Source organism: Acanthopagrus latus, chromosome 20 (assembly GCF_904848185.1).
Source record: "Acanthopagrus latus isolate v.2019 chromosome 20, fAcaLat1.1, whole genome shotgun sequence".
NCBI lineage: Eukaryota > Metazoa > Chordata > Actinopteri > Spariformes > Sparidae > Acanthopagrus > Acanthopagrus latus.
In genome coordinates this window covers 2,599,106-2,616,991 of record NC_051058.1, presented here as the reverse complement: position 1 = coordinate 2,616,991, position 17,886 = coordinate 2,599,106, and the positions used below count along the sequence as shown (strand labels likewise).

The following is a 17,886-nucleotide window of genomic DNA, read 5'->3' as shown; positions in this document are numbered from 1 at the left end:
ACGTTGTGACCCTCGGCCCACCTCGTAGTTTGTGAAATCAGGATGCGATGCAGCAGCAACGTTGGGGATGGAAGCAGAAACAAACCTCCTCGAGCAGACACGGATAAAGAAAAGGGACGGCAAGTTCAGCTTCACAGCCCTGACAGATGGTTCTCTCGACAACAACAAAGTTATTTGCATTTACTGTCGATGTGAACGAGTTGCCACTGGAGCACGTTCAGTCTCAAATACCACCTGCTGGCCAAACACACAGCTGATGCAGAGAGCACTCCTTCCTACAACTCGCAGGCAGATAAACACTGTTGAGTTAACTTTGCGTAAGTGTGCAGTTGGACACTACATTGTGAGTATCACTAAGGAATGTTACATTCAGGTCAGCATGTGCATCTGTTGTTGCTTGTTGGGTTTGAGTTTGCCATGTTATGCTTTCAGCATATTTTCTGAGCAAGTAGCATCTTTGAGGTTATTCTGGAGAATATTCTGGACTGTATTTGTTGTTTTTGTATAAAGCAAGCATATTTGTCCACTCCCATGATGACAAGAGTCTAAGAAACTTGAAAAATATCCCTTTAAGGTACATTTAGAACAGATGAAAAAATGTGTGTTTAATTTGCGATTATCGCAAGTTACGATGGGCAATCATATGATTAATAGCGATTAAATATTTGAATCAACTGACATCCCTAGACCTGTAACTTGTCATCAAATATCAGATAAACAAAGTTACTTAATGTGTTATCTAGCGTACAGCTAGTTTACTGTGTTGTGGCAGCAGCTCAGTGTTTCTGTTGTAAAAGGTTCCCAGAGCTTTGTCACAAAAAGTCCCAGACCGACCGTTTTATAGAATTATGTAATACAGTTAGTTATATCATTAATTTAATGGACTGAATATCATTTTTAAGATGTACATATATTCATGTGTTACATATGTTCTACAACAATGAGCTCAAGTTATGGAAAAACTGGATTGTGTATAATAGTGTAACTGAATGTATGACTCTCCACTTTGACAGTGTTTTAGATGAAAAATACTGACACACAGCCACTCAGACAACTTTCCTAATGAGGTCGTATTGCTATAAACCCATGAAAAATCCCAAATACCAACACATTCTGACCAGCCACCATCTTTACAGTAACATGGCCAGCTGTGTGGGAGAACTGATCTAACTAGCAATGCAATGTTAGTAGCGGCCGATGTTTGTCACACAGCCAGCTGCAGAAGAAACTCTTCTTCTAGCTGTCACAGCTGAGCTCAGGGCTCTGACATCACAGAGCTTGGGTCACTGAGCGTAATTAGCCAATTTAAGCCGACCTTGTTGTATCTGCCCACGGTGAGCTCCAGGTTGGTCACATACTGCCACAGCTGCCCTCTGGTGGTGTAGATCTGCACTGCAGTTTCAGGGATGGCCTCGGTCTGTCTGGCCTCCAAGTACTTCACTTCCCTCAGCACGGACGCCAGCTGGGACGAGGGCGGAAAGGGAAATTATAAGAAATGGAAGACATTTACAACACGATGATTGCACAAGAGCCTCAGTTTCACAGGCTCTCAAATGTGTGTGCCCATATTCAAAATCTTTACTCTTAAAGGAACAGGTCACGCCAAAAAATTCAATTAACTCCTTCCCCCATGCTGATGGAAAGTCAGGTGAAGTTACATAGCCCTAAGATCCCAATTTGCAAAGCATAATTTACACCCTCGACATGCTGCCCAGCTTGTGCGTCCAACTTTCACCTCGGCGTGTGCGAATGTTTTTGGCTTAGAGTGAAGTTTTCAGCTTGAAAAAGCCTAACGTCTTTTCATTTTGGAACCTCTGGGCTCCCTGAAACTTGGATTACCCTGGACGAGCCATTTCACAGTTTCATTCCAGCTCAAGCTACTACTACTACTTCAGTTGTTTAGGAGAACGCTGCACCGCTGTTTTGCTGTGAAGCTCCAGAAATGTTTTGTGGCCTACGACACTTCAGCCAATCTACCATCAGCACTGAGGGGAAGGGGATAGTGACTCGATTTTCACTTTTATTTTGAGTGAACTGTTCCTTTGAGATCAATTTCATAATAAAAAAAATATTGGAAAAATAAATATGCAGTGCTACAATTCTGTGCTGATTATAGGAAACTCGACGTTGAGATTAGCCGGTCTTTCATGCAGTGTGTCCCAATACGAATTTAAAATAAAAGATGAGAAGATACAACTTTATTTGTCTATACTGACTCATGCAGCTGCAGGCAGGCGTGTTACACTAAATGGGAGATATCTAATACATCGCCCAACTCTATTCTAACTCTGGTGAAAGTAAAAGGGTTACAGGCAGCGACACATCCGACAGCCTGTCTTGGATCATTTTTTTTCTAACATGTGGGCCCAATGTAAAAACCTGTGGGTTGAAGTTGACTGAGATCAGCTGAGTGGCCGGGTCTCTGCTGATTAATGGCAAGCTGAGGTTGTACTGAGAGCTCTCGCCCACGGTCTCTGTCCATGTCTCATACAGGCTGCAGGAGTATCTGAAACAGCGAACACAAACAACACCATCCCTGATCACAATCAAACAAAAGTTATTATCACAGAGAAAACAATTTGTACCTTTCCCGCCAGGGTGTAACATTGTCTCATATCCCCATTAAAAAGGGGCCGGGCGTTTATTTCTCGAGGCCACGGTGCGAGGAAAGCGGCTCGAGTCATGAAATTAACATAAGCGACAGAACAAGCAGCTAAAAGGCATGTGATTGAGCCATTTTCCCAATCCTCCGAGGTTGTAAACAGAATGAGAGGCGTGATTCGCTCGTCCATATCGAGCAGACAATAAGGGCAGAGGGAGATGGGAGAGGCAGCGCAGCGAAGGAGGGCTGGATGTAGGCGTGGGGGGGGGGGGGGGGGGGGGAGGGGGGGTAATATGAGGATAAACGCTGATTCATCTGGCTGGGAACAGAGAATATGTCAGGGCTCTGTACAGCTATATCAATCTGTAAATAGCCACGATTATGATGAGAACTTCAGCGCGCACTGTGTGCTCCTTATTGGATTTCTGCTGTGAGCTTCATTTCCTGATAGTGGCGCCGCAGACGCAGAGGCAATCAAATGCCTTGGTCATGGCCATAAATCACAGCGCATTTTGTCTGCGGGGGTAATGAGTGAGCATGCCCGTCCTGGTACTGACTGGAATATGTATAATAATGGCGGCGTTCATCGGAGGCAGCCGCAATGATTATTACAATATAACAAGGGCTCTAATTTCTGATGGGAGTAAATTGAGGGCAAAGAACTGCTGTTGTTCATCATTGCATTACTCTGGGTGGAGGGACACAAGCGGAGGAGTTATATGAAGCGCGTGGAGCATAAAGAATGGCTGCTTGTCAGGGCGTGTGTCTGCGCCTGAGAGTGCACACTGTGATGTGCATCTCATTCACAAAAGACTTTGTTGCGCACTTATGCATAATACTGCACAAACACAGACACACACACTCACTCACTTTTACAGTACCATACTTGTAAGGACTTAAAATGACAATATACTCACTAACCTTAACCCAATTTTTAACAACAATCACTGATGGTAGACCATTTGTTATGTTAAAACAGGGGGATGGACCTAGTATTTTTTTTTGTTTTTTTTTTTGTTTTATCCCAGACTAGTCATCTGACTCTTTTGTTTTTAGGCTTTCACAGCCACGGTCGGGACTGTAGACTATACAGTAAGTCCTGAAAACATCAGACAGATAAAGAAACATGAGTCAGGCAGATTAGACGAACATATTCAAATAGAGAAGGCAAGTTATGAACAACTTGCTGTTGTGAATGCTCCCTGTTGACAAACTGACAAACTCAAATCACCTACTGATCCCTGCAACTTCACATTAACATTAATCTAAGCTCAAAAACAGTTATCTTTATCAATGAATCTGCTCAAATATTTCTCAACAGATCAGTCGTTTGGTATATGATGCACTGATTTATAGGCCAAACATCAGAACTGGCCGTTATGCCAATACGCGTGATTGCAGTAAATGAGGTGGCATTCACCGACATCAGTGGCTGATGTAAATCTGTGGGGTCAGGGCTCTCACCGAGGGGATCACATCGCAATAGGTCATTGGAATATCCTGCAAACTGTAAGTCACTGATCTTTCTCTGAGACAGGGATGAGTGTTTTTCGAGGCTGTCAACATTAGTTTGCTCCAGTGGAGTCCGATCCCGTATTCTGCCCCATGACCTCACTGTGTCCCACATATAATGATGAGGATATTAAACAGCGCCCACAGCAACGCTTAACGCGAAATTGAGATTAACTAAGGGAGTCGCAACAACTTAAAGGTTTATTCTATACTTTCTGTAATCACTTTTACATCTACATGTAATTACATTAATTCAGGTAACACAAAGACAATGTGCTTGTTAGAAAAAGGCATGTATTTGTACCACGGGATGAAGAGGCTTTTGAGGAGTTGTTTTTCAAGACTTTTTCATGGGAAAGAAAGTTAGAGTCAGTGTTTAATCATTTGTATGATTGGTTTGATTGGCTGGTCATTGTAATGGCGGGCTGATTGGCTTTAAAACAGTTCAGTTATTTTTTTTTCACTTGACAAAAGGAAGAATAAATAACAACAACTGAAATATAGCGGTATCAGTTATCAGCCAAACTGTTGTATCCATGATGGATGGATGTTTGTGCCAACTTTAAAGAAAATACCTCCAGGTGATCACAAGATATCCTGTTCAAAAGAATCTGCCAGAGGAAAAAAAAAAAAAAAAAAATGCCTCCAGCCGTGGCTTTCATCAGTGCAGAGGCATAATGATGCTGTACTAAGAATGCTACACAAACAGCACAGTAGCAGGTTTGACACTCATCTAATTAAGATTTTCATATTGAGAAATATTAAAATGGCTGTGCAGCTTTGTTAGGCCTTTTAGTGTCTTTTCAGTTCATTGTGTAATGGCTGCAAATTCACGGCTTCATGACTCGGTTCATCTCAACACCGTCCTCAACCAACAGCAGCACAAACTGCGCCTCTAAAATGACCATACCACTCCTCAGAAACAGTTAACAGCTAAAAAGTGAGCATTAGAACCTTCACGACGGAGGATTTATTGCAGGACTGTTGTAGTAGACTACTGTTAATATATATAGCACCGTAAAGTGCAATGAAAATTTCCCATAAAAGATAAAAAGTAGTGTCAGGGGCATGTGCAGTACTTTCTGCTAACAATCTTTGCAATGCAATGTGTTACATTAGAAGTGGAATGTACGGTCCCCCGAGAACAGTAAATCGCAGTAACACATCTGGGGTGATGATGCAAAGTGAGAATGATTCAAAAATGGCCAAAATCTCAATTTAGCAGTCTTACATCACATCCAGAATCAAGCTGTAACCCGCAGTGGTAGAAGTGGCCTCGCGTCGAAGAGAGGAGAGGCGAAACATGTTCGCACTGTGGGACTTTTCTCAGCTTTGTTTGAAGGCATTTCTTCGGAACAGAAAATCGCTCTGTGTCTCTTTCTCTGCTTTATCTTGCAGGTTGTGAGGTTGGATGCGGTCTAAAAAGGCCATTTCTCACTTGGCATCAGTGAACAGCGAAAGAGCATATGGGATTAAGGGAGTCCCGTGAAATAATCTGCAGAGCAGCGCCGCAGTAATGAGAACATAAATCATGCCTGGAGCTGCGTGCCTACATGCTATTCCATAGGGGCCGCTTCATAACTGTTAGACACTCAACTAACAAAAACACTAATGTTGAGTTAAAAACAGCGCTGGTGTGAAATTACAGGAAGAGACGGAGCTAATATCTGCTCCGTGTCGCTGGCTTTTATATTTACAGTCCAACAAAGAGTCGCTGTCTATTCTGTTTAATCTCCCTTCCTGTTCTTTTATTCAGTAACGCATTCATCGAAGCATGATGACATATGGTGTAACACACTGCGATAAGACCCACACACACCTGTCCAGCAGTTGCATCATCTCCTCATACTTCTGGATGACCCTGGCTCCTTCTGCAGACTCTAGGCACCTGCAGAGAAGATGAAATTTTACAACCCGTGCAAAGGTTACGCCCAATATCTTTCACTGGCCAATATTCCAAAGCATCATTTTATGGGGCCTTTAAAACAGCAATTTATTCTCACTGAGAACACTGCGGATGCGTGACCACGACGACATTCAGTTTGTTTAATCTGCTGTGTTGGCGACAAGAGAGGAGACTCACGGGTAGTGGAGCTGCCTGAATCTGGAGAAGGGCGTCTGGATGCGCTGCTGGAGCTCCTGGGCCCATCTCAACCCACCGGCTACTGCTGGCATATTCTTATGGACTGGAGTCCAACCTGAGGAGGTCAGGAAGCATTACTCACATGTATAAGAACATATTACTCCAACACTTGCCTCTGTACACCAACTGTTTGTATTCTATAGGATCCAATTTAAATGTCTAAATGATTTGGCACCTTTGTACATGAATACACACAGAATGTCTATCACAACATGCTGCAGTTTGGTCACTACGACCCACACACTCCAGACAAACAGGTCTACTGTGGCAACAATGAGTGAAAACAAACTGGCGTCTGTGTTTTGTGCCTCCGTCTCATTCGGTGAAGTGCCTGTTACTTCCACTCCTCTCTCGTTGTGTCTCGCCTTCGTTTCCTCCCCTCGCATATCAGGTGGGAGGGAAAGTGGGCAAGGAAAGGAACTGAGCATGTACAAACTGATAAATGAGATTAGGGGACACTTTCAATGTGTTGGAGTGTGTACAGGCTTTAAGGGTTTCCAATGTCTTTCAAGGATCTCTCTTGATCTCTTTCTTTTTAATTACGAAGTTTTAAAATGAGCATCCCGAATTTAATCTCTACAACAACCAAGTGTTTGAGGCTTTCTCACAGTGATCAAAGTGACAGCCTCACTCAGACTTTTTGGGGGACTGTAAGCCTGTATTAGGGAGTAGAGTCACAGTAGAGATATAGTGGTAGATGAGGGGGCACAGAGATGGGGGACACACAGGGGTAAAACGTAAAGGGTTAAGAAATTTATCTATCACCTCTAGTCTTTTTATTCACCCAAGGTTTGACTTTTTTTTTTTTTTTTTTGTGCGGGAAGTCAGTTCAATTAAGGGGACTTGGGTTCTTAAAAAAGCCCAGAGAGGCAAGTGAAAAAGAAGGAATAGAGAGATTATTCTTGCCAAAATATATATATATTTATTTTTACTGTGCAGAAATGTTGCTCTGTATTGTGTTGTATAAACTGCGACTCTCACCCAGCTCCTCTGCAGTTTGGATGTGTTTGTCGAACAGGAGTTTACAGCAGTCCAGCTCCCTGTCCAACATGGAGACAAGGAGCGGGTACCTGTCCAGAGCATCTGCAGCCACTAAGGGGCGCTGCAGCAAGCTACCGAACATATCCAGGACCTGCAGACATCAGATAGGAGAAAGGGCCTTCAATACATGTGAGAATGTCTCTGTGAATGTCAGAGAGAGAGAGAAACAGAGAGGGATTTTGTTCTCCGACCTTGAAGGCGTGCTCCAGTCCGGAGGCGTCCTCAAAAGCCTGACAGAAGACGGCTCCTAGTCGTCGCTCTGTGTCATCCACCTTAAGTTTGAACTCCCTCACATCTTCCTCGTACTCCTGCAGGGCAGATAGCTCAGTTAGACGAAGCGCCACAGAGCCGTGCGGGCGAACGCAGAGCCAGCACAGCATATTCCCTTTTCACATCTGACTGACTCAGAGCCATCCAGCAGGGAGTACTGACTGGGTCTTACAAGCAAACTAAATTGCTTTTCTTGCAATAACTCAGGAACATCTTGGTTAAGCATCTAGATGGCACTGAACAGAAGTCTATTTGGCCAGGAAACAATTTGCTCCGCGGACGGTGAGCGATCAGGTTGTGGTGGCTTTTGCAAGCTTGAGGGAAAAACAGGCGTGTACTGTGTGAAGTGGACAAAAGCCTGACGCGCTCGATGCCATCATATCACTCCATACCCGGTTGTTGAGGTCCAAGCAGTCATAGGGCTTCTCTGTGAGGAATTTGTAAGTGTCCACAAACTCTTGGTGGAGCAGCTGGACCTGCTGGCTGAGGGCGCGGCCTCTGACACCTCCAATCTCCAATTTTTCAAGCTTCAGCAGGTCCACGGCTGTCAACAGGATGTCCTACAGGGAGGAAGGAACGAAAAAAAAAAAATGGTGTAACTGTAGCTGTGTCCGCACCTTTTGAGGAAAACCGTGAATAATGTTTCCGTGCTCACCTTAATAGTCTTGACTCTGTTGGTAAAGCGGTCGAGTCCAGAGAACACCAAGACTGGGGAGAAGTCCCAAGGCCTCACCGAGCTACCGTTCCTCTGGTACTGGCTCAGATTGGCCCTTCGGTCATCGTAAGTGCTCCTGAAGAGCTGCAAGATCTCCTCGCTCGCCTGCACCTTCAGGAGACTCTCTGAAACCTCTCCGCGCATAACCTCCTCCGGAACGAGATACGCCCGGGCCTGGTGTGGGACAGCGGTAACTGGTTAGCTCTGACTGTGCTATGGTGACAGCTTAATGTGTAGTTAATTAGCCCTGGTTAATGCTAGCGTTATCTTTTTCATTTTTAGACCACTGTGCCTGGCAAAGTCATTAACTGTCCTGGGGCTGTTTTTTAGTATGATATCATTTATGAAACTTTTTACATGGCTCTCCTTTCAATAAAGTGAGTAAATAAGGTTCAATTCAATATTGCCTCCCAACACATGAAATTAGTGAGAATTAGCTGGCTAAATTTCATAGTCAGTCTGCTCATTGTAATTCATTCTGACGTTGTTACTACACTAAAGTCTGACAGGTTTCTAACTTCATCAGTGTTACGTTTGTGGCTTTACTGCACACGATTCAAAAACATTCACAGCTGAGAAGAATGATGAATAAAGAGATGAGCTCCACCCACAGGGAAACCTCAAAATCACAGCAGAACCCACCCACCCACTCCTGTTTCCTTGATACTGGGAGGTGATCTCGGTCAAGTGCAGCTCAGAAACACCGCAGCAATGACTACTTAGCAACGGAGTGCTACCTCAACAAATAGAACTCAAAGAACAGGCTCTTGGGATTGAATTGCCACTTGATACAGAGAAGACCGTGCAGCTGACCTGCTGCATGAGGAGGTTACAGGTCTCCTGCAGCAGAACGATGAGGCGTGCTGGGGTGTTGTAGTATCTGGAGTTTGCCCACACCAGGCATACTGTGTGCATCAAAGGGCCAATGTGACCCCTGACATCGGGAAACTCTGCGTTCTCCACGTCCTCGAACAGACGCTCCAGGGGCTTCAGATAGGTGCAGATGTCCTTCGCCTCCTCCAAGGCTGGAGAGTGAAGATGTGGGCGACAGCCAGTTCAATGACAAAGTACTGCATATGAGAAAGCGCATGCATGCGCACCTCAGAAAGCAGGATTTCAGCGTTTATATTTTCAGGTGTCTTTGATGGTGACATTACCTGCAAGGACGTCCTGTTGCATGTTGGTAAAGGCAGGGAAGTAGCTGCTCTCAGCAGCCTCCAGCAGCATCGCCATTTTATCCACCTTTGAGGATTTCAGCTGGGAGTGGATGCACTCCAGATCTGCATATCTTTAAGGAGAAAAACAAGAACAGAAAGGTTTTCTGTCACATTTCTACAAGACCACTGGGCTGGGTTGCACGCAGAAGTCTGTATGAAATTGTCCGAATTGAGATGTTTTGAATATTTGCTGTACTGAGGGAGATCTCTGAGACCCTCCCACCTACAGAAACCACAGTTAGCATCTCTGTTACTTCATAAAAAGTTCTATGGGAGGACTAGTTTGTATGGCGAGACCTTTTTAAATTCAGTGATGAAATGTTATTAAATCACCACTTAGTGCATAATTAAGATATACTGTCGACAGGCTAAGGTTAAACTTATCAAGGGCTTGTGCAATAAGAGCGGATACACTTCATATCTGCATGATGTGCAAAGAGCAAAACAGATGGAAAACAAGCAGGCCTCTGTCACATGTGTGCAGAGGTAATAAATGATAAAAGTAGTGGATACTGGATACCTCAGCAGGTGTAATTCTGCTGTGTGAGTAGCCGACAACAAAAAAAAACAAAACAAAAAGGAAGCAGTGGGCTCCAAATCACATTTTTCGCATGATAGCACAGGTGTTCCTTCTGAAACTAGAATAATTAGCGGCAGCAAAAACTTTGCAAACAACTAATTCAACTTTGGAGGTCCTCTAAGGGCGCATTTTATTTCCATATAATCGCTGAAAAAAGTGCTACTCTGAGGCCGTCAGCGGACACGCGGCGTCTGTAATAACACAGGACCGGACCTGTTGTTCCAGAAGAGCAGCTCTGTTTGTGGTGTGGGGCTTTTGCCCTCCAGCAGAGCCTCAGAGGAGTCTTTCTTCAGGACGGCGCGGATCTGATGGCTCCACTCAATCACCGCCGACTCCAAGGAGTGGATGACACTCCCATCCACCGTCTCCCCCCTGCGAAGATGCCACAAGTAAAGCATTCGAATGCGGGCGCGGGGCCAACGATGCGCTGACATGAGCCTTTACGTCTCATGGTTTGCTTACCTTTTGTCTGTCTCCAGGGCAGCCTGCTCCACTCTCTCGGAGCCTGCCGGGAGAGGCAGCAGAGTCTTGCCTTGCACTTGGCCCGACATTACAAACACATTGGTCTTGAGGGAGTGCACGTGGCGTCTGACATCCTGAGACACCACCTGTGGCCATTCAGTGTGGTTCCTGCTGTTAGACAGCAGTGGGGCCACAACCTGGAGGAGCGCAGATGTTAGTTTTCTCAAAAATGGAATTGTTTGCTTTGACACGTACAGGGGAGAAGGAATTATTCAGATATTTGACTGAGTAAAACATTACGTAGAAACTGGCATTTTGTGAGATTTGGTGCCCTCCGTTGTATCTGAGTGCCAGCAGCACTGTCGTGAATACAAGTCTCAGGTGTGGAACAGTTTTTTTTTTTTTTTTTCAGATGTAATAAAGGTGCGACAAACAAAACTCCTGACGTGAAAACAATGTTTTACACTGAGACAGAGACACCAGTCTCCCTTTTACAAGACACTGTACCCTCAACATCATTCTGAAGCTGTTACTATAAGGCAGAATGGCCCATGCCAGTGTATAATATTATATGCTCAGGAGGTATCGGTGTCCACCAACTGGAAGGTCTGTGGTTCTACCCCGGGAAAAGTGTAGCCATTGTAGTAGTGTGCAGGTTTTAAGAGTCTTTTGGCTATTTTTGAGGGCAGCCAGCGCACTCCTTTCTTCAAGTCCTGTACATTATTTGGGTCAACTCTGCTTTATTTAACGACAAAAAAATAAAAAGATGCTGGAGCTGCAATGTCAAACTTTATCAGGCACCTAAAAACACACCCAGATAGGTCCGGCATCCAGTGGTGAAAGTGAATGTCAGCATCTGTGGACAGTTAAGCAATCATGCTTAACTCAGCATAATAATCAATATAACATTAGCTTGCTTGATTAGATGGCTGTTGGCTGATTATGATGAAAAGATGAATGCTGCCACCATCAGCTGGCTGTGTAAGAAAGCAGGACTTCAATACTCGATAGATGATCATTACAGCCATAAGAGACCCAACACCTGACTTGGTCTTGCAAGAGAAACCCAAAAAAACTGAACGGTGGAACTGATTAATCTATCTTTCGGAAACAATCCTTCACAGCCGCAACTGAAATCCATCCATCCATCCCCCCATCCATTGTCTGTAACCGCGTTATCCCTTTTAAGGCGTCGCGGCGGGGGTTTGTGCTGGAGCCAATCTCAGCTGTTTCTGGGTGAGGGCAGGTTACACCCTGGACAAGTCGCCAGCTCATCGCAGGGCCCTCACTCATGCAAGGTCCCAACTGCACATCAGGAGCAATTTGGGGTTCAGTGTCTTGCTCAAGGACCCTTCCACGTGCAGCTCAGCTCAGCCCGGAGCTGGGATTTGAACCTGCGACCCTCCGATCAATTACAGCCTACAGCCGACCCCTTACCACGGAAATCTAATTCTACGAAGAGAATTGCCTCCTTGCCTCATCTTCATCAGCAACTGTGCAGATACAATGAGTTACAACAGAATGAACGCACGTGGCAACCCTTTCAATGTGTTACACTGTATGTTACAATTCAGTTTTAGCATCAGCTACCAATTATGCATTTACATATAGGAGGCATTTAAATGTTCAAGCTGGTCAGGACTGACTGCAGCTGTCAGAAACATGGAGTCCACCCACAATACTTCCCTCTCACATGTGGTGGAGTGACCACAGTGAACTCTCCACCTCTACTGCACTGTATGCAAACGACTGCACACAATGTTCAGGACCGGTAACAATGGCGGCGGTTGGCTGGGGTCCTGCCCCACACCTGCTCACACACACACTAATGAAATGGGTTGAAGATTAACTTTCACTAAGAGACCTAACTTAGTGAAGTGCAAACAAAGTGCAGCTCCCTTCTTCTCGAGCACTTCCGGACTACGTGAGTTTGCTCTACAGGTGCTGCTAACAGAGTGAGAGGAAACGCCACACAGTCGTTAACACGCCGCTCACCTCCTCCACCAGAGCGGAAAACTGCTCCAGCGGAGCGTAAGACAGGTCCCCGCACACCAGGCCCTCCTTCATGGACTGCGGACTGAGCGCTGCCGCCCCCGTCCGCTTCACGAAGTACACCGCCTTGTGCCGGCAGGCGGCCGGGAAGGCGGCGGCGGGCTGCAGCAGCCCGGCCGCGGTCAGAGACACCACCAGGGTCCTGCGCTCGGCTCTGTCCAGGAACTCCTGCAGCAGCCGCCTGTTGTCCTCGCTGGACACGCACTTCTGCCATTTGTCCCGTTTCACTTTCAGAGTCCTCAGCACGTAGTCCGCTATGAAGTCCAGTCTCCTGTCCTCAGCGGGCGGCCCCTCCATGTCCTCTTCCAGGACTGTCCCGGGGTCAGTCCCTCTGCGTCTGAGCTGCTTGTGCCTCGGCCTCCATAGTAACGCAGTGTTTGCATTAATCAGGGCCGTTGCTTAGGGGACGTGAGCGACCTGGAGCTGACCCAGGACCGGGACATCCCTCTGTCTGTCCCCCCCCCCCAGCTGACTTGACACCCATTGTTCCTTCAGCCTAGTGTGAGTTTCAGGGGAGCTGTGTGTTCTGGGATCAGCCTGGTGGGCTTCATGTGGAATTTCAGATGGGACTAATTAATTGTCACTTGATCAGACAGTTCGCAGGGTGAGCCAACTTAAAGAGAAGCTGAAACGTTGATGGCACAAAATGTCACCTACTGTTCCTGTCATCAGAGTTGCACTCAAATAAAGGTACAGGTGTCATGTGGCGCATGTAGGCTCCATGGGATTTTGAGCTATTTTGAACTTTAAGTTGAAGTGAAGAGGTGGGACGGACACAATGACATTCTTCCTTTCTTGGGGCAAACTAAGTATTAGAAAGCCTTCTGAATACGCTTGTAGTCAAGACTGAAGAGATGTAGGATGTTCTGCAGAGCTACTGTACAGAAGGTGGTTTTACTAAAGGACTGTGGAAGTCATTGCGTTACACATTCTGTTTGTAAAGAATCAGAATCAGCTCAGCTAATTCTAAGAGGAGATAGATCATCTTCATCGGTCAGATCTGCTTATTAATTCATAAGTCGTTGATCAAACCAGCCGTGTATCATCTACCACAAAACAAAATTCCGCCTGCTGCACCTCACTCACTCTGTATTTGCACTGACATCACGCTCATACACACATTTCCCATTCTGACATCTGCCCTAAATCTGTCCGTGCCTAACAAATGGCAGATTATACAGGACTTTTATGTATCGCAATATGAGTTAATTGTTTGTACAGTCTGAATATGGTTTGATTATAAACAATAAATATAATCAGTCTAACAGTATTTTAACTTTACAAACAAACAGTTGCAAGACCATAGATTGGTCCCACATTGTGCTCATTGTCAGGTTCATACTTTTTATTTCGGGTCTTTTAAAATATATTTACATGCATATTAACAAAAAAAAAAAAAAAAAAGCATTATAAAAAATGTTCAGACTCACTATTGCTGCAGCTCTGAACGCTCCATTGAAGAGCCAGTCCCTCTGATTGGTCAGCTCTCGGAGGCCTGAGCAGGTGACTGTGTGGTTATGACATCACATCCTAACTGAAGTCCTGACAGCTTGTTCAAAGGCACAGTTACTGATAACATGCTGTGTGCATTTCACAGTGATAGAACATGTTGCTGCTCTCACGGTATTTATACAGCACCTGGACAGGCTTTATCATGGAGACAAAGAAATGAACATGTCACTTCCCCACAATATGGGATCTTTAAAAACAACTGCAAACATTTACAGCATTCTCTCTTTCATGCGACCCTTACTGTTGTTATTGTAGTATCCACTGCAGGGAGTCTTTACTGAATAAAGAATGTGGTTAAGTAGAGAATAAATTTGAGGCTAAGGGAAAACTCAAAGTTAAATAAAATGTCTCAGAGGCTTTATAAGACCTGTGAGACAGTGTGTGTGTGTGTGTGTGTGTGTGTGTGTGTGTGTGTGTGTGTGTGTGCAGCAACAACAAACTCACTGAATTCTTGTGAGAGGAAATTCAAAAAGAGATCCCGTCTTCACTGGGAGCATTACGAGATGTAGGTGGGAAAACAGTGGGTGGGAATAAGGGGGTTGAGGGATTTGGGGAAGTTGGACGGGGGGGGCTAGCTTTGGAGGACGTACGGCAGACACATAAAAACATGGGAATCTTCTCCTCTGAGGGTCTGTTAGGCCCTGTTTTTGATCCGCTCTTCTAAGTCGACGGTCCTGCTCCATCTTGTCTCTAGAGTGTCCCCCTCCTTCTGCAGGATGTGATGGATGTCACCGGGGGACTCGATGAGACGGGACCTCTCCTCCCGCCTCTGCAGCTGTTGACTCTCCAGCTCTCTCTGTGTCGGGATCAGACTTCAGTTTGTTACTCTCCTCCATCTGCTGGGCAAACCACATGTCTAGTTTTGTCTGGTTCTCCTTTTTTTTTTCTGCCCCTGAAATGCTGAAGTTGGAGCTCAGGGGTACGGTTTGGCAGTTGTGGTGGTGTCCAAAGGCTGTCTTCCGGTGGACGAGGCCTAGTGCCAAACTCCCTGGCCTGCTGTGTAGTCCCTGAAGGTGTATCCGCTTGTTGTGCACAACCTCAGGCTGCCTTTGGGGAATACTATAGCTGGACACTGTCTCAGGCTGCTGAGACAGTCCATCTGGCCCTTTTTTTTTTTTTTTTTTTGGTGAGAGGAGTTGTTTTCCCCGCTCTGTGGAAGCTGCATCCCAGAGCAGGTGGTTAATAATGTCTGACCTCCGCAGCCTCTGGACCACACACTCCCTCTCCTTTGCAGCAGCATCCAGAGTTGCCCCCAGACATATTTCTGAGCGGCAACGAAATGAAAAATCTGAGAATGTAAGAAAATGTAATTACAACAGCCCACATATATTAATGTACCAACATCAAGATACATGTGTTTAACAATATGCCAGATGTCAAAGAAATGGATTGGTTCTTGTGGACACAACTTCTCCCGCACACACTTGGTAATCTAAGGAGCGGGAAACAACTTCATTCTGATAATAACAACATGTACTTTTTTCTGTGCACAGAGATTGTGGCTGCCTGGCCTCACATTAGGTACTGCTTGGGACCTCTGAGCTCCCTAAAAATGTTGTTCAGTCATATTATTAACCGTCCACTGGACACTAAAGACAAGGCGCTTTCATTTATTGTGTGGCCTTAGCAGACAGGACAGCATAGACAGATGACAGGACACAGGTTGAGGGGGGGGGGGGGGGGGGCCGCGTTGTTGACACACGGCATGGGGCCACAGTTCGGATTTGAACCCTCAGCAGCTGCGGTGAGGACACAGCCTGTGTTCATGGGGCGAACGCTCCACAAGCTGAGCTACTGGGGCGTCCAGGACGAGCCACTTTTAAAACCGCGGAACCCAGCAAGCCTCATGGTAAACATTCTGACAAATCGCATTGTCTTTTGAAATAACTTCAAACGATCTGCGCTCAGATTGTTCCTTAAAATATACCAAAGGATGAATTTATGAATATGTAATCCCACTTTAGGCGTGCTGATGTGGATCATTTTCACTGAAAAAAAAAAACAAAAAAACTTAGTTAAGTGTGTCACCACGAAGCTTTTTCTGCTGAAGAGGGAAGGTTTGCCTCGAAACACATCCACACATATTCATTCAGTAAATGAATGCCTAAACTGTAGATACTATGTATTTACTGACCCTCTGTTCCAACGGTTTCATGAGGACTATCATTTTTATCAACAGAGTATTGGTCGATTCAAATAGATGTGATTGCCATAGTTTGCCACAAGGTGGAACTACTGTACTGAAAACATGTCAGGGGCCTGTTTCATGGAGCAGGTACCTTTGATTACTTTGTAGAACAGGACTTCTAACATCTGTACGCCTTTCAGATTTAAGGGGTTCCTGGTTTTACTCAACAAAGATATCCAGGAGCCCAGTAAATCGCCTTCTTGAAACGGGCCTCACGTCTGATCTGAAACTTTGGAGGCCCCTGGACAGTGAGACAACAGATTTCTGAGGTATGTTGGACATATCTCTACCTGCTCTGAGAAATTATCAAACTATGCACAATAACGTCTGCATTCACCCCCCCGGCCCCATGAAGCTTTCAACTAGAATTAAGCTCCAGGAAACACAAAGTGTGTGTCGCCTGTTCAGAATGCTGATGTGAAAGAGGATTATAAACACCACATCAAAAGTTTTCTTTGTCGCCTTCTTCCTCGTGGAGGTGCATATCATGGCGGAGCTTGATAGCCTTCCAGGGAAGGAGGTGTTTGCATGAATGAATATGCATCTGTGTGTGTGTGTGTGTGTGTGTGTGTGTGTGTGTCTGTGTGTGTCTGTGTGCAGACCGGAAGGTGTGAGTCATTCAGATTGTCCAGAAGCAGCAACTAAGGAGTTTCAGTTCCTCTAAATGACTTTGAAGATTAAGATGACAGACCAAAGAGAAGCAGGACAGCCAGACATTCCATTTCAGAATCAAACGAGCTGCCTGGTCACCGATATGATGGAGCTACATCCAGCTGGGTGGCTGCACACACTGAAATACATAAACCGGAAAAATGTCTGCCCCGATCTTGAGATCAGTCAGGAGAAAGGGGCTGTTGCATCACAAAACGGCAGCAGGGCCGCATGCTAATCAGCCCCCCATCGCTCTGTGAGGATTATGCTATAGCTGTTAGCTGATAACTGGGCAGAGTGGGTTTCTTGGAAAAGTTTGGCAATTTGATTAAAAAATTAAAAAAAACACATTTTCATACTGTTCCTGCTTCTTAAAGGAAAGTGAAGTGATTTTGTATTAATCTCTTTTTAATAGTCATCCTTTTCCTATCGTTTTCAGGCATGAATATTTATTTCCAGTGTATTGTCTTTGGACAGGTCTTCACTGCAGGCTTTGCTATTCGATAGATGTATTTGTAGTTACAGAAAGTAGTCTCTTGTGATGTCATAGAATACATGGCTGTGTATATAGTATATTAACTGGTGGCCTCAGATGTCTTGACCCTACTGTCGCTAAAACTAGTGCAGTCCTTCTCATGTTCTGCCTCAGCCGAAACAGTTAAGAAAGGTGTTGATTCCACCTTATTGTCACTGAAAGTCTTCCTAATATTAGACACTATCACGAGAGTGGGCCAAATATCAGGAAATCCAAGTGGCACGTCATACAACAGCAAAAAACTGAAGCATAAAAAATGACCATGAAGTCTAACAAAAGTAGAAAGTAATTGAAAATGAAAGCGGTTTCTTTGTCATTAATTCAAAAACTAGGAAGTGATTAAAAAACATTGTATAAGGCTCCTGAATGCAGCGTTTAATGAGGACTGAACAGCTCCAGAATACAA

General features: G+C 45.1%; 1 protein-coding gene across 4 annotated transcripts in view; it reads right to left on the bottom strand.

Annotated features, from left to right (window-relative positions):
• dnah9 (dynein, axonemal, heavy chain 9) overlaps positions 1 to 13,833 on the bottom strand; it is a 157,348-nt gene extending 143,515 nt beyond the window's left edge. The window contains exons 1-13 of one of the 4 annotated variants that reach the window (XM_037081128.1): positions 12,538 to 13,833; positions 10,543 to 10,739; positions 10,294 to 10,452; positions 9,441 to 9,571; positions 9,097 to 9,308; positions 8,224 to 8,457; positions 7,961 to 8,128; positions 7,490 to 7,606; positions 7,239 to 7,389; positions 6,198 to 6,312; positions 5,934 to 6,002; positions 2,380 to 2,506; positions 1,316 to 1,462 (exon numbers count right to left, since the gene is read on the bottom strand). In XM_037081128.1, coding sequence (XP_036937023.1) covers positions 1,316 to 1,462; positions 2,380 to 2,506; positions 5,934 to 6,002; positions 6,198 to 6,312; positions 7,239 to 7,389; positions 7,490 to 7,606; positions 7,961 to 8,128; positions 8,224 to 8,457; positions 9,097 to 9,308; positions 9,441 to 9,571; positions 10,294 to 10,452; positions 10,543 to 10,739; positions 12,538 to 12,891 — 2,181 coding nt within the window. In that variant the 5' untranslated portion in view covers positions 12,892 to 13,833. Of the gene's footprint in view, positions 1 to 1,315; positions 1,463 to 2,379; positions 2,507 to 5,933; positions 6,003 to 6,197; positions 6,313 to 7,238; positions 7,390 to 7,489; positions 7,607 to 7,960; positions 8,129 to 8,223; positions 8,458 to 9,096; positions 9,309 to 9,440; positions 9,572 to 10,293; positions 10,453 to 10,542; positions 10,740 to 12,228; positions 12,476 to 12,537 lie in introns of those variants that run through there. The other 3 variants (XM_037081131.1, XM_037081132.1, XM_037081130.1) reach the window with 3 other exon arrangements.
• Between the last annotated feature and the right edge of the window lie 4,053 nt (positions 13,834 to 17,886).